Source organism: Eulemur rufifrons, chromosome 9 (assembly GCF_041146395.1).
Source record: "Eulemur rufifrons isolate Redbay chromosome 9, OSU_ERuf_1, whole genome shotgun sequence".
Lineage (NCBI taxonomy): Eukaryota > Metazoa > Chordata > Mammalia > Primates > Lemuridae > Eulemur > Eulemur rufifrons.
Window position 1 is genome coordinate 10,752,708 of NC_090991.1, and position 14,998 is coordinate 10,767,705.

The 14,998-nt window shown below is 40.3% G+C and overlaps 1 protein-coding gene and 1 non-coding gene across 2 annotated transcripts; one reads left to right on the plus strand and one right to left on the minus strand.

The window, feature by feature from the left end:
• Positions 1–715: 715 nt before the first annotated feature.
• On the minus strand, positions 716–1,675 carry LOC138392322 (olfactory receptor 3A1-like). Its single transcript, XM_069483094.1, has one exon. The coding sequence runs from the start codon at positions 1,661–1,663 to the stop codon at positions 716–718; it is 948 nt and encodes a 315-aa protein (XP_069339195.1). The 5' UTR covers positions 1,664–1,675.
• A 335-nt stretch (positions 1,676–2,010) lies between these two features.
• Positions 2,011–2,117, plus strand: LOC138392673 (U6 spliceosomal RNA). The gene has a single exon (XR_011234959.1). It is a non-coding gene; the product is annotated as a U6 spliceosomal RNA (small nuclear RNA).
• The last annotated feature ends 12,881 nt before the right edge of the window (positions 2,118–14,998 follow it).

Genomic DNA, 14,998 nt, shown 5'->3' on the forward strand with positions numbered 1-14,998 from the left:
ATTCTTAACAGTGGTTACCTTTGGAGAATTGAATTATGAAGAGCGAAGACAGAGAGGGTGAAGATTTTGACTTTAATTTTCTACTGGTAAAGTTTTGTTTTGTTTTCATTTTTATAAACATAATTCTAAGGAAAATTTTAAAAATCAATGACTATTTCCATTTTAGAAAAAGGTAAAATACCAAAGGAAATACAAACTCTCCATTGTTAACTCCCTTAGAATCTTGAAATGTGGACAGGCTACTGGAAATCAGTGTCTCAAATTATACCGTACTAGGTCTGGATCATTGTGTGAGGTCAGGTGGGGGGATGCTGTGGGAAAGCAGGTGGGGGGAACTGCTTTAAGGAGAAGCCTCATTGCAGGATATGCTAATACTTGGCACCAGGCTGTAACTTTCCATATTCTAATTTAGAGAGAATCTTTGCTGGTATTTTGTGGGACCCTGGCAGAAAAAGAAACAAAGTGTCCTTCCTGTAGGCCCATGAGCCTCCCAGGATACAGAGCTTCCTGGGTCCTACTTGCAACTGGACTAAGAAAGGTTCCTAGGACCAAATGGCAGCTAGCCAAGGAGTCTAGTCTGCACAACCTGTGCACCTATTGTCAGGTAGAGCCTCCGTGGTGAACTAGAGTCTTACTTCCTAACAAAAGTCACCTCTTGCTCAAGGATCTAGGACAGGGACCATTTGCCATAGTTTGTACCCTCCTGAGACAACACTCATTCCAGTGCTCTTTTGCCTGTGAGCACCCGCCTCAGGGCACCCTGCACATCAGGGTTCCTAAGGCTGTAGATGAGTGGGTTCAGCATGGGGCTGATGACAGTGTTGAGGATGCCAATCCCTTTGTCTTTGTCAGAAGCCTCCACTGAACCCAGCCTCATGTAGCTGAAGACACCTGTCCCATAGAAGATGCCCACCACGGTGAGGTGGGACCCACATGTGGAGAAGGCTTTCTTCCTGCCCTCTGCAGAGTGGATTCGCAGGACTGCAGCTGCCACATGGACATAGGAGGTAACAATGAGAATCACAGGTGCACCTGCCATGAGGATACCAAAACCAAAGAGCAGCAGCTCATTGAGTTGGGTGCTGGAGCAGGAGAGCTGGAAGAGCTGTGGGAGGTCACAGTAGAAGTGATTGATCACATTGGGGCCACAGAAGTTGAGTGCAGATATGGCCACAGTGTGGGTCAGTGCATTGGTGAAGGCACAAGCCCAAGACACAGCCACCAATATCCTCTGGACCGTCTGACTCATGCAGGTGCTATAGGCGAGGGGCCGGCAGATGGCCAGGAATCGGTCATAGGCCATGGTGGTCAACAGGAAGCAGTCCACCCCAGCCAACTGATGGAAAAAGAAGAGCTGTGTGAGGCAGGCTCTATAGGAAACTGTTTGCTTGTGGGACAAGAGACGAGTCAACATTGAGGGAACAGTGACACTGATGCACCCAACATCCAGCACCGATAGGTTTCCCAGGAAGAAGTACATGGGGGTGTGGAGTTTGGGCTCCACCAGGATGGCGACCAGGATGCTGAAGTTGCCCCCGACTGTGACCAAGTAGGCAAAGAGGAAGAGCACAAAGACCACTGGTTGCAGCCCCAGTGTCTCCACCAAGTCCAGCAGGATGAACTCAGTAATGGCTGTTCCATTGGCCCCAGATTCTGGGTCCATGAGTTCCTATAACAAGACATTCCAAAGGGGAAGTAGTCAGTTTTCCCAATTTAGTTGTTCAATAAAAATATATTGACTCACTTTCATTGACCCCAGGTAAATTTCCAAGTGTCCTAGTGGGTATTTTCTCACTTTTCAGGTGATACTCACTCATTAACTCTGTCTTCACCTCAGTATCCTTACCTGACTCCCACATGAGGTGCCTGATGCCACCATTACGTTTGAACTTCCTCCCTCTCCTTGTGAAAGATACATAAGTCCTCCCTTCCTTCGTTCCCTAGAATCAACTAATGAGGTCCTCCCAGCAAAACTAAAAATGAATAGATAGTAAAATAGAAAGGAACACAGTGCTCGCTTCGGCAGCACATATACTAAAATTGGAACGATACAGAGAAGATTAGCATGGCCCCTGCGCAAGGATGACACGCAAATTCGTGAAGCGTTCCATATTTTTAATGGTAACACTTGAAGGTGCTGACTCGGGAAAGGGGGGGTGGGGAAAAATAAAAAAAAAAATTATACCTTTAAAAAAAAAAAAAAAAAAATACAGTAAAATCCCTTGTCCAAAGAACAGAAACAGCAAAGAGCAGATGTTTAATAATGTTGATTGTGTAATAAATTATTGGAAAACTTAAAAAAAAAAAAAAAAAAAGAAAAGAAAGGAACACAAGAATTGATTATAAGTCCTTAAAAATCTATTTTAAAGAAACAGATATATGAAAAATACTAATCACTAGTCATTAGGGAAATGCAAATTAAAACCACAGTGAAATATCACCTCATACCTGTCAAAATGGGTATTATCAAAAAGATAAGTCTTGACAAGGCTATGGAGAAAAGAGAACGCTTGTACACTGTTGGTAGAAATGTAAATTAGCTCAGCCTTTATGGAAACTGTACAGCGGTTCCTCAAAAAATTAAAAATAGAATTACTATATGATACAGCAATCTTGCTTCTGGGTATTTACCCAAAATATTTGAAATTGGTATGCTGAACAGATGTCTGCACTCCCATGTTTATTGAAACACTCTTCACAATATCCAACTTATGGAATCACCCTAGGTGCCCATCAACAGATGAATGTATTAAAAAAAAAAAGTGGTATACATGCACAACAAAATACTATTCAGCTTTAAAAAAGAAAGAAATTTTGTCATTTGTGACAACATGGATGGTACTAGAGAACATTATGCTAAGTGAAATAAGCAGGCACAGAAAAATACTGCATATCCTCACTTAAATGTGCAATCTAAGACAACTGAACTCAAAGAAGCAGAGAGTAGAATGGTGGTTACCAGAGACTGGGGTGTGGTTAAAAGGTGCAAAGTCTCAACTAGACAGGAGGAGTAAGATGTTTTCTTTGAGATACATTGCACAGCTCGGTGAATATGGTAAATAATAATGTATCACACATTTCAAACTTACTAAGAAAGTAAATGTCAAATGATGGCTATGTTAATTAGCTTGATTTAATTATTCCACATTATATTCATAAATTATACCATCACTTTGTACTCCATAATTATAGACAACTATAATTTGTCAATTTATAATTAAAAATAAAAATCAAAATACAAAGATTTCAAAGAAATAAAATAAATCTCTGGCATATCTAAGGAAGAAAAAAATTTAAAGGGACACAAAATTAGGAATCAAAAAGTCATGATACCCACAGACCAAAAATAAAGTCAAATAATCATGAAATACTACTTGCTTCTATATTTGAATAATTGCTTCAAGAACCGTCTCCAAACCAAATAAACCAGTTACAACTGAAAAAAGAATAAAAAGAAAAGAAAAAAGAATAAACACTGTAAGAAACGTCCTTTCGTGTTTAGGCTCCAAGCTTACTGTTCTTATATAAAAATTATTTTAAACTGTTAATGTAAAAATAATTTCCATGTCATACGAACTTTCCCTAGCTTAGAAAAAATAAAAACTTTCTCATTTGTTTTCAAAGTTTGCAAATCCTGATGCCAAAATATCATGATAATAGAAAAAAAAGAATTATTCTACCCTACCCTCATTTGACAACATGTATGCAAAAATCCTAACAATAAATAAAACCCACCATTATCAAACAGATTTTATAGGAAAGAGAGAATGATTTAACATTAGTAAATCTATTAATATATTAGAGAATATTCTTTGGGTAAAAAAGAGAACAATTTTCTAAAAGGCAATGCATAAATGTCTATATCCATTCATGATGCAGAGTAAAAAGAAAAAAGAACAAACCCTTGTAGTTACTTGAAATGGAATACAGCACCTTATGTGCTAGGGCATATCCACTGCAAGCCTGTATCATTCATAATGGTAAAGTAGTAGTGATATTTTTATTAAAATGAGAAGCAAGAAAGCAATGGCCCTCTTTCCTTTTAGCATTTTTCTTTCTTTTTTTTTTTTTTTTTTTTGAGACAGAGTCTCACTCTGTTGCCAGGGCTAGAGTGCCACGGCATCAGCCTAGCTCACAGCAACCTCACATTCCTGGGCTCAAGTGATCCTACTGCCTCAGCCTCCCGAGTAGCTGGGACTACAGGCATGGGCCACTATGCCCAGCTAATTTTTTTTAGCTGTCCAGCTAATTTCTTTCTATTTTTAGTAGAGACAGGGTCTCACTCTTGCTCAGGCTGGTCTTGAACTCCTGACTTCGAGCGATCCTCCCGCCTTGGCCTCCCAGAGTGCTAGGATTACAGGCGCTGCCTGAGCAAGAGCGAGACCCCCGTCTCTACTAAACATAGAAAGAAATTATATGGACAACTAAAAATATATATAGAAAAAATTAGCCGGGCATGGTGGCGCATGCCTGTAGGCCCAGCTACTCGGGAGGCTGAGGCAGAAGGATTGCTTGAGCTCAGGAGTTGGAGGTTGCTGTGAGCTAGGCTGACACCACGGCACTCTGGCCCAGGCAACAGAGCGAGATTCTGTCTCAAAAAAAAAAAAAAAAAAAAAAGGAGTTTTTCTGATAATTACAGATTGTGCATAAAAACAATGACATATATGGAAAAATTATAGGAGTTTAGGCTATTTTGCAAAGTCCTTGTCATGAATGCCCCGTTTGGACAGTCTCTAGAAGCCACCACAGTGACCTCTGGCTCTCTCAGCCAGCAATTGACCCCTCTAGACACAGATGTCCCCTTTTATAAAAAGATTTTCATTTTACATGTGCCATTAAGTCACAGCAGCAGCTACAGACACCAGGGATAGTTGGTGTATGCCTCAATGCCAGAATCACAAATTAGGTCCCTCTAATGTGGGGGCTGTTGCATAAGGAATTCCACACATTTGATGGTATCTCCTAAGTTCTAAAAATTCTTAAATCAGTGATTCCTGTTGAATCACCCTCTGGGTATAATCATAGACCTAGAACTCATTCAAGAAATACTATGTGAATTGATATATCAGCAGGAGAAAAACAGCTCCTATACACATGAAATAATTAAAGAATAATTAAACTTTACCTTTCCACTTTCCCTCTTCAATCCACTTTAACTCAGATTGTAAGGTTTCACACTCTTTGATTTCATATTTCCCCATCTTTGCTCAAAGTGTTTATTTTATCTAGAATGTCCTCTCGCTAACTCTAAGTTCTCAAATGTTTTGACTCAACTAAGATGTTGCTCCTCTGTAAGCATCTGCCTGGCTCCTCCTCATCTCAAACTCCTTTTCACCAAGCTCCTGCAGCACCTTCATTGTGTATTCACAGCTCTTGTCTCTGTTAACCTCTTGCATGGTCATCGCTCTGCAGAGCTCACCTCCTCTACTCCACTGTGGCTTGCGGACAGATGGATGCCCAATTCAGCCTTGCATTCTCAGGGCCTACCATCACATTTTATGTACAGGAGGTGTTTGATATTTCTGAAATAAATGAATGAATGAACTGTGAAACTAAGACCATGAGATCATTAAGATTTCAGTGAAAGGGACTGTCCGATTGACCTCTGGGGGTTGGGAAAATTTTCTAGGTAAGCTGGAACTTGTGCAAGATGGTGAAAGATTGAAATCATTTGAGGGAGGTGCAAGTTTGAGTACGAGGTACAGAAGCACTGCTATAAAAATCTCTGCTCCCTTTGTCTAGATGGGCAAGTTCTCAGGATTCACTTGGGAACAGCTAAGGCAGTAGTTAAAACAATTCATTCATTGACGTGTATGTTTTCATAAAAAATCCGAAAGCATTTGGCAATTAGGAAGGGTAGACTCTGAATAAATAAGGCTAGGCAAGAAGAGTGCATGTCCTCTTGCACATATAACCTTCACTACAGAAATGAAGCTTGCTTGTCAGCACCAGGATTCTAGGATGGGTATTGGTCTATGCACCCAAGAAGTCTGACTTACACAAGATCACAATGAAGGCCTTAACTGAAGAGGCCCCCCTAGGTTACTCTCAGGTGTCCAGCATGAGCCTCAGGCTGCCCTTATTGAGTGACTAGGGATTCCTGTTCCGACATTCCAACTAAGCCCTGTATGCATCAGAGGATGAAGACTCAATCAGGCCCTCTGATGTAAGGGTCTGGTTCAAGGTTGCCCTCGAAGGAATGGGTCCAGGCAGGAAGGCTGAATTCTGTGAATGCCCTCATCTAAGAAGGACAGACATTGGCAACATGCCCTGGCATATGGGGCATCCCAGATCTTTCTCTCACTTGATGTGTTTCCCTGAGCAAAATTCTCTTTCCCTACTGAATCTTCTGTGAGATAGGAGGTTTAACTCACTTGGTAACAAGTGCCTTCTCCACTACTAGAGAGCAGAAAGGGGCCCCAGGAGAGAACTCACCTTGTCACAAACACAGAGGCAGCAAGGTTTCTTTTGAGGTAAAATGAGGGGAGTGAGCCGCTGTGCAGGCCCTAGCCCTGGAGAGCAAGGAAAGGCCATATATAAGAGAACGAGTGAGAGAGAGAGATGAGATCATCCTGTCTGGGGCTCTGTTCCCTGCAGTGTTAGCCTCTAGGGACTTCAGAAATTAGCCCTCCCGGGGAAGGTTGGGGGCTTGGGGAGCCACAGACCTATAAACAACCCAAGCATTCATGACTTTGCGATGCTTTTGATTTTCTCAAAAAGGCCTCAAATCTAACTCCTTACTGCACCCCTCATACTATTAATAGTTCCATAGCAGTAATTATAGGGTTATTAATCCTATTAATCACACGAGGACAGTGAAGTCCAGAGGGTTTTTTCATCTTCCCAAAGTCACGCATGGAGCTCGTAGTGGTGCTGGGGCTGGGCCAGAGTCTCCAGTTGGAGTGCTGTGTTCTCCCGGATTCCTGCCCAAATGAGAGCTCTGAGCAGAGAGAAGCGAACTCCCTGGCTTGCCTTGACCTGGAGATGAGAAGGCAGCACAAGAAATCAAGCAAAAGGGAAAAGCTTTCTCCATACTTTCCTAATAAGTCCCCACACATGTCATGCTTTCCCCCTCTCTGTTCACTAATCTCATCACTGGTATCCTCAACTTCTAAGCGCCTGGCCTACAAAATCATAGGTGGGGGTGACATCCCTGGGGACCAGCTGGTCCCTTCTGAGGTGGTGAGATCAAACCAATTGCCGTGATTATTACCGTCACCTGACTGATGTGAACAGTACCGCCAGACTTTGTCCAGTCTAGGAACTGCCCCATATCTAGCTGAGCACCATCTCTTATGTCTAAATATAGTGGGTCGTGCAAATCAAAGTTATACAACTAGCGCTATTCAAAATCATCAAGATCGACAACGCTTTGAATTTCATGAGTGACTGATTGACTGGACAACCATCCCCAGGGCCTGACTAAAGGATTTTATCCTTTAAAAATTCACAAGCAGAATTTCTTTTTCTATTAAGTTTCCCTAAAATGGTTTGTGAGAAATTCTCAGTTTGTTGCTTTCAGGAAGGTTTCTGAGGTGGGCTCCAGTATGCAGGGTATTCCTGGTCTTCCCTGTGCTATTTTTGGTTTTGGAAGACTGGTCCTGGGTGTGTTGCTCTTGAAGGTAAGCTGATCCGACCCGCTGACTCTGTGGCCCAGGAGGCTATTGTATAACCTTGGGTCTGAAGGGAAATACATCTCACCATTGTTTCCAGGCCTATGTTCTTGCAAAGGTGTCTCCAAGAATGGAGACTTTTTGCGTATAGATTCTACAGCAAAGGTTCTTAACATTGGGCCCAAACACCCTCTTGTTCATGGTTGAATTTTAGGGGGTCTATGAATCCTCTAAAATTGCATACAAATTTCCTGTAAATGTGATTGTATTTTTTCTGGAGAAAGAATTGTTTCATCAAATTCTTCAGGAATTGGTGGTCCCAAAAAGGTTAAGAGCCACTGGTCTGTCCTATCTAATACCTTAATCCAACTTTTTGATACATAGAGTTCCTCGTTTTTATATCTAGTAGAGTGTGAAGTGGTTTTATCAAATCCTTAATAGTCTCACTCTTTCTCTCTCTTGTTCTTGTTATTATCTAAAAAATAATACTTTTTAATTGACAAAAATTATATATATTTATGGTATACAACATGATGTTTTGAAATATATGTACATTGTGGAATGGCTAATTCAAGGTAATTAACATATGCATTAACTCACATACTTATTCTTTGTGGTAAGAATACTTAAAATCTACTTTCAGTGATTTTCAACTTTGCAATACATTATAATTAACTATAGTCACCATGTTGTACAATAGATCTCTTGAATTCATTCCTCTGGTCTAACTGAAATTTTGTAACCTCTGACCAACATACTCTCAGCCCTAGTAACCACCATTCTACTCTTTGCTTCTGTAAGTTCCACTTTTTTAGACTTCACATATAAGTAGGATCATGTGGTATTTGTTTTTCTGTGCCTGGTTTATTTCACTTAATATAATGTCCTTCAGGTGCATCCATGTTGTCACAAATGATAAGATATCCCTCTTTTTGAAGGCTGAATAGTATTGCATGTGTATATATACACCACATTTTCTTTATCCATTCATCCATCAATAGACACTTAGTTTGAACTTATTTATTTGTTTTATGGTCCAGCATAAGGTATATCTTGGAGAATTTTCTGAATGCACTTAAAAGAATGTGTATACTGTAGCTGATGGGTCTAATATTGTAAAAATGACGATTAGGTCAAATTGGTTAATAGTGTTTTTTAATTCTTTTGTATTCTTATTGGTTTTTCCCCTGCTCGTTCTATAAATTATTGAGCAAGTAGTGGTAAAATCTCCATTTATGGTTGCGGATTTCTGTATTTCTCTTTTTATTTCAGTCAAGTTTTGTATCATGTATTTTGAAGGTAAGCTATTAGATATGTATGGAATTAGGATTGTATTGTCCTCCTGATGACTTGTTGACCCTTTGAACATTATGAAATGTCCCTCTTTAGCTCTACTAATATCCTTTGTCTTGAAGTCTGTTGGCTGATATTATTATAATACAGCCACACCACCTTTCTTTTGGTTAGTGTTTGTATGGTATATCTTTTTAATATCCTTTTACTGTCAACCTATCTGTGTCTTTATATTTAAAATGTATCTCTTGTAAGTGACATATAGGTGGCTCTTGATTTCAAAAATCCAGTCTGACGATCTGTGTCTTTTAATTGGAGTCTTTAGACAATTTCTATTTCACATAGTTGTCAATATATTTGGGTTTAAATATACCATCTTATTTGTTTTCCATCTGTCTAATATAATATTTGTTCTTTTTTTCCTGTTTATTTTGAATTAGTTTTATGTTATTTGGTATTCCGTTTATCTTCTGTAGGTATAGCTATACCTCACCATTCACCATTTTTTAGCAGCTGCTCTAGGGATTATAACATGTATTCTTTTTTTTTTTTTGAGAGAGAGGGTCTCACTCTGTTGCTCAGGCTAGAGTACAGTGGCAAGATTATAGCTCACTGTAGCCTGGAACTCCTGGGCTCAACTAATCCTTTTGCCTCAGCTTCCTGAGTAGCTGGGACTACAGGCATGTGCCACCATGCCCAGCTAATTTTTTCTGTATATATTTTTAGTTGTCCATATAATTTCTTTCTATTTTTAGTAGAGACGGAGTCTTACTCTTGCTCAGGCTGATCTTGAACTCCTGAGCTCAAACGATCCACCCGCCTCAGCTTCCCAGAATGCTAGGATTACAGGCGTGAGCTACCACGCCCAGCCCAAACTTTTAGCTATTATGAATAAAGCTTCTATGAATACTCATGTACAGGACTTTGTATAGACATGTTTTCATTCCTCTTGGGTAAATAAATACCTAAGGGTGGAATTATGGAGTTGTATGGGATGTGTATGCCAACTTTATAAAAAACTGGCAAATTATTTCCCAAAGTGGCTGTATCATTTTGTATTCTCACCAGCAATGTATACCTGATTCTGTCATTCCTCACCTCACCTCCTCCTGTGAACACACTTTTTTTTAATGGTGTTCTAATGGTAATAGTCTACTTTCCTCATTTCTTCTATATTTATTATTTGAAATGCTTCTAAAAGAAATAGTTGGCCCTCCTCTCCAATTTATTTATTTATCCACTCATTTCCTTATATCAGTGTGAACTCAGGAATATTCATTCTATTCTTTGCGTTATAATCAAATACTATCATTATTTATTTCGATGCCCTATTAATAGTTCTCCCGGCTTTGGCTACTGAAAGTTCTTGTAAGTTGGCTCCTTTGTTTACTTCCATATTCAGGATATTAATCTTTTATATGTGTTATATGATGTTTCTCTTTCTCTCTCCTCTCCCCTCTCCCCATCTATTTTTTTTTTTTGAAGGTTATTCAAAAGGTGAGCAAAAATCCTTTGTTATTCCTATTAATATCATATGAAAATCTTGTTCAAAAGAGAAAACCAAATTTTACCTTTACCTCAGTGTATTAATGGTAAAGCTAATTTTAATAAAATCTTATAAACAAATCCATCTAACTTTAATCAATTTAATCATAAGTTAAGATTTTTATAAATCTTTTCTAACCTTCATTTTTTACTTTTCTACCCATTTAGTTATTTTTCTTTTTTCAAACTGTCTTAAGAAACTGCTATCCATTTAGTCTCAATCCTCATTTATTCATACAATTTAAAGCAGTTTTGAAAGTGTATAAATTAGACAAGATTATCTTTCTTTAATAAGAACTATATTTCTATGTCATAACCATTTTAATAAAAATATATCCTATTTTTCATGTAGCATTATTTTTCTTCTATCCAGTGGTTTTAATTACATACATTAACCATAATGCCAACTCTCAGAAAAACGTAGGAAGTTAAAGTAACTTTGAACCGTTATCAGTCCCCAGTTTTCATTAGCACACCTAAATATAGTTAGTTTTCTATATCATACAAAAATAAGATATCAAGATATATACACATAAACTTATGTTTAACAATTAATGTTTTAGTATTTTAGCTTATAAATGACTCAGACATTTTATGATTTAACCTCTTTAACTTAACATAACATGACTTTAACATTTTAAGTTACAGAAAAGAATTTTGAAACCACAACATAGACACCATCCCTAATGTCTTTCCCGGTCCTCCTAGGTCTCATGTAGCCATAGATACTAAGTGGTAGAGTCTATAATTGATCCCAGGAAGTCTGACATCAGAGTTCTTTAACAGTGTGAAAGGATCGTGGGGAGTAATATTGCTCAGGTAGCCCCGGGTGGTGGTATTGGAATGCACATGCTGTGGGTCTTTAGCAGAGAGTCTTTATCTCCCTGTCAGTTTCCCTTGCACCCTCCCATACCCGCTCTACCTTTGAGTAGTCCGGGCAGCTGGACAGGCTCTTCTCCCTGCCTGGGATGGAAGCCTGAGTCTGAGCCTTCCCATGTGGCCTGCTGCCTGGTGCTGTTCCATCCCCAGGAATGAACATCGTGCCTGGCACACAGTAGGCTCACAGTGGAATGATGAAGTGATTTCCTCACATCCTATGTTGGTTTCTCTAATGACCAGAATCTTGTACAATCAATTGTTCTTCAATGTCTCATCTAATTCTGTTTCTAGCTCTTCTACTTGATTAGTCCAAGGTATTTAGAGTTTCTATTTTTTTCTTTGTCTTCATTGTTTTTGCCAGAAATGTTTTCCCAGTATAGAACAAGGGGGTTTAAGCATGCTATATGTTAGCTTCATAGCAAGTGTGTGACATTATTCCTTTGTTTCCTGTCAATCAACTCTCAACTCTGTTGTAAAATTAAAACGTGGTGCCCTGCAGTTGCGTCAGTACTTTAACAGAGCCGAGCAGCTCAGGTGAAGGTTGTCTGCCCTGAAGCATCATTTTCTGAGACCCCCTAGCCTCCTGCTTTACCCCACCCTTGCAGGGATCCTAGCAGGACAGTTGGAAAGCCCTAGAACTAGATGGTTGTGAACACCCCTTTTGCTCTCTTATTCTTTAAATCTTATGTAGTTCCTGCACAGTTCTTTTTTGCAAGTTGTAGAGAAGGGTTACAGTGTGATTCCACTATTCACCTGCACACGACCTGAGCCAGTGGTTGGAGAAGGTGAGGTAATGGAGGTCGGTAAAGTCAGGTGGGAGGAACACTGGGAATGTTAGGTCCAGAGGAGGGCAAATGGGTAGGCAAGGCAGGCAAGGAAGCGGCTAAGGGTGGAGAGCAGGAAACCAAATTGTAGTGAGGAACCAAATTGCAATTAAGAACTATTCCCTGGTGAGAACATACATAGTAAAAAGTACCTAGTGACTTTTAACTGACCTAGACCTCATTACCACCTAATTAGCATGGCATGGGTGGAGCTTCTTGAAGGATTCTGGGAAAGATGCATGGGTAGTAAGGAAACCGTTACATAACCTAACCTGTTATGTAATCTGTTAAATAATCTGTTAAATAACCCTGACCTGTCAATCAACCCAAAAGGCAGGAAACAACAACCAATCCTGCCAGGAGAAAGGCAGGACAAACTAGTGTGCTTTAAAAGGCAGCATGTGCTCAGGCTTTGGTGTCTGTCTTCGCTATTGGAGACTAACCTGTTCCTCTCTTCTGTCTGGAAAGTATTTTCACTTTGTGTAGCTTTTGTCTTTACTTTCATTCTTTCTTGTATGTGATAAGCTGTCTGTATGAAATTGCTCTGTGTTTGTGATCATGCCATCATTGGCTCAACTTGGTACCAGTACTCAGTTTTGACACTGGGACCCCGGGGACTAGGGTACACACAGACAAACTTAACATTTGGTGCCGAAACCCAGGAACTCCTGCGTTCGGGAACCTCTTCTAACTCCGGTAAGGTAGGATAACGGGGTGATGTGTGTTTGTTGGAGGCTGCTTTGAACCACTGTCTTTATGTCACCCTATATCCCTGTGTTTGGTCCCGTACCTTTTCAGAACCTCTGTTTCTCTCCCCTATCTCCATCTTCACAGTGGAAGGTAAATTACAAGCTCCTGTGTATCCCACAACTTTTCTGATCAAGTCTTTGCTCACTCCTTTTCTGGTGCTTCTAGGTGGCTCTACCCCCTACCAGGAAAAGCTGTTTTGGGTATGTTATAACATGTGTTTCACTGTGTTCTGTCTTTTCTTCTCTAGCCTTTGTGCTTTCTCAGCTGCACCACCCTTAACTTTGCAAGTTTTGGCCACTTTTCAGTTGTTGGCTTTCTTAAAGGAAAAGGGAGAGTGGAAACCTTGTACTTGCTAGTCCTCTGCCGGGCTCAGGGGGCTTCTTTAACCCCTGTCTCTCACAGAGAGCCTGTTCAGGATGGGGGCAAAGGTGGGCATCCCGGGGGACTCCCCGCTGGGATGGCTCTTCAGCAACTGGAATAAGTAAGTTAGAGGGTTTAAAAAGAAAAAAAATAAGCTTATTTTCTTTTGTGTTTCAGGACTTGAATTTGGAGGTAAAAATATTAGGTCTGTGTTTGTGTAATTGTGATGAGTAGGACCTACTTTTGGTATTGTTGGTTTGGTGAGAAAAGCTAGGTCTTCCGAATGGCGAAAATACTCATGTGTTTAACTTTGTGGGTCTTACTAGGGTGAATGTCTGGTTCTCATAGGCTATAGAACAATAAATTGGGTAAATGTAAATAAAATAGATGCCAGTAATGGATGATTCAAACTTTCCTGCTTCTTAGTTTTTTTCTTTTCTCTGAAATTTAAAGTTACTAGCACGCTGGGGGCGGGGGGTGGTGAAAAAAAAAAGTTACTAGGGATGGAATTCCGACCTATGCATGTGGTTCTGTATGTGGGGTGTACAAGCAAAGCAGGTGTGGTGAAAGAGACATAAAGCGTGTTCTTATTGAGAAACATACCTATGTCATTTATCTAATTCACAGGTTGTTTTAAAGTTGACTTAAAGTATAGATTTGGAGGAAAAAGGCAAGGTAAAAAGACAACTAATAAGGTGGAAGAGAGATGGCTGTGAGCATTTTTGGTGAAAAGGATTGAAATTAATATATTGTGTAGAAAGGATCTTGTATGGCAGATTTTCATCATAGAGTAATGGATGGGTAAAAGGAAGGGAGATTTGGGACAAAAGCAGAAAGTCTAAGTATGTTGCTGATGGTCTGTGTAAGTCAACGGAGGGTTCGAACAACAATGAAACCCAGCTTTCCTGCTGCAGGGGTGCATCTACATGCTTTAGACACAGGACAGTAAGCAGGATTTTGGTGCCTTGGAATGGGAATGTAACTCCTACCTTGAGTATAATCGTGAAGGTTTTGTGACAAGGGCAAGGAGTCAAAAGGGAAATTGTGAGAATTGTTTTCATTGTGTTTGTTTTTGTGTTTATGAAGGGGATTGCTTGTTACTACAGCGTGACTTTGAGGTCACTTACAAGAGCATGGGCTGTGGGTCTGCATTTTCCCCTTAGCTCTTCTGCTCTCTGTGAGACATGCCTTGCAGGGTAGTGGTGAGGATAATAGGAATAAATTTCCATGAAGCTCTAAGAAAAGGGCCTGCTATTTAATGGCTGGGTATGGTGGCTCACATTTGTAATCCCTGCACCGTGCAAAGCCACAACGATCACTTGAGGCCAAGAGTTTAAGAGCAGCCTGGGCCACGTAGCAAGACCTACCTCTACAAAAAAAATAGAAAATTAGCCAGGCATGGTGGTGCACACATGTAGTCCCAGCTGCTCGAGAGGCTGAGATGGGAGGATCGTTGAGCCCAGGAGTTTGAGGTTACAGTGAGCTATGATCGTACCACTGCACTCCAGCCTCGGCAACAGCAAAGCCCCAGAAAGAATTGAGGGGAAGGGAGCGCTTGCCACCCAAACATACTTTTCTTGGACAATGACTTTCATTTCCACACAGCACTGTGTCTGTGCCCAAGAAATGCACTGATGGCCTCACCACAGCTCCCTTCTGCAGTCCTCATCTTGGAGGTTCCTTCCCTTCTGTGGAGTTGCCTGTCTTCACCATGTCTGTGACCCTACTGGAACC

Bases quoted from the DNA above. Each gene is read 5' to 3' on its own strand.
- LOC138392322 (XM_069483094.1), bottom strand. From the start codon at position 1,663: ATGGACCCAGAATCTGGGGCCAATGGAACAGCCATTACTGAGTTCATC.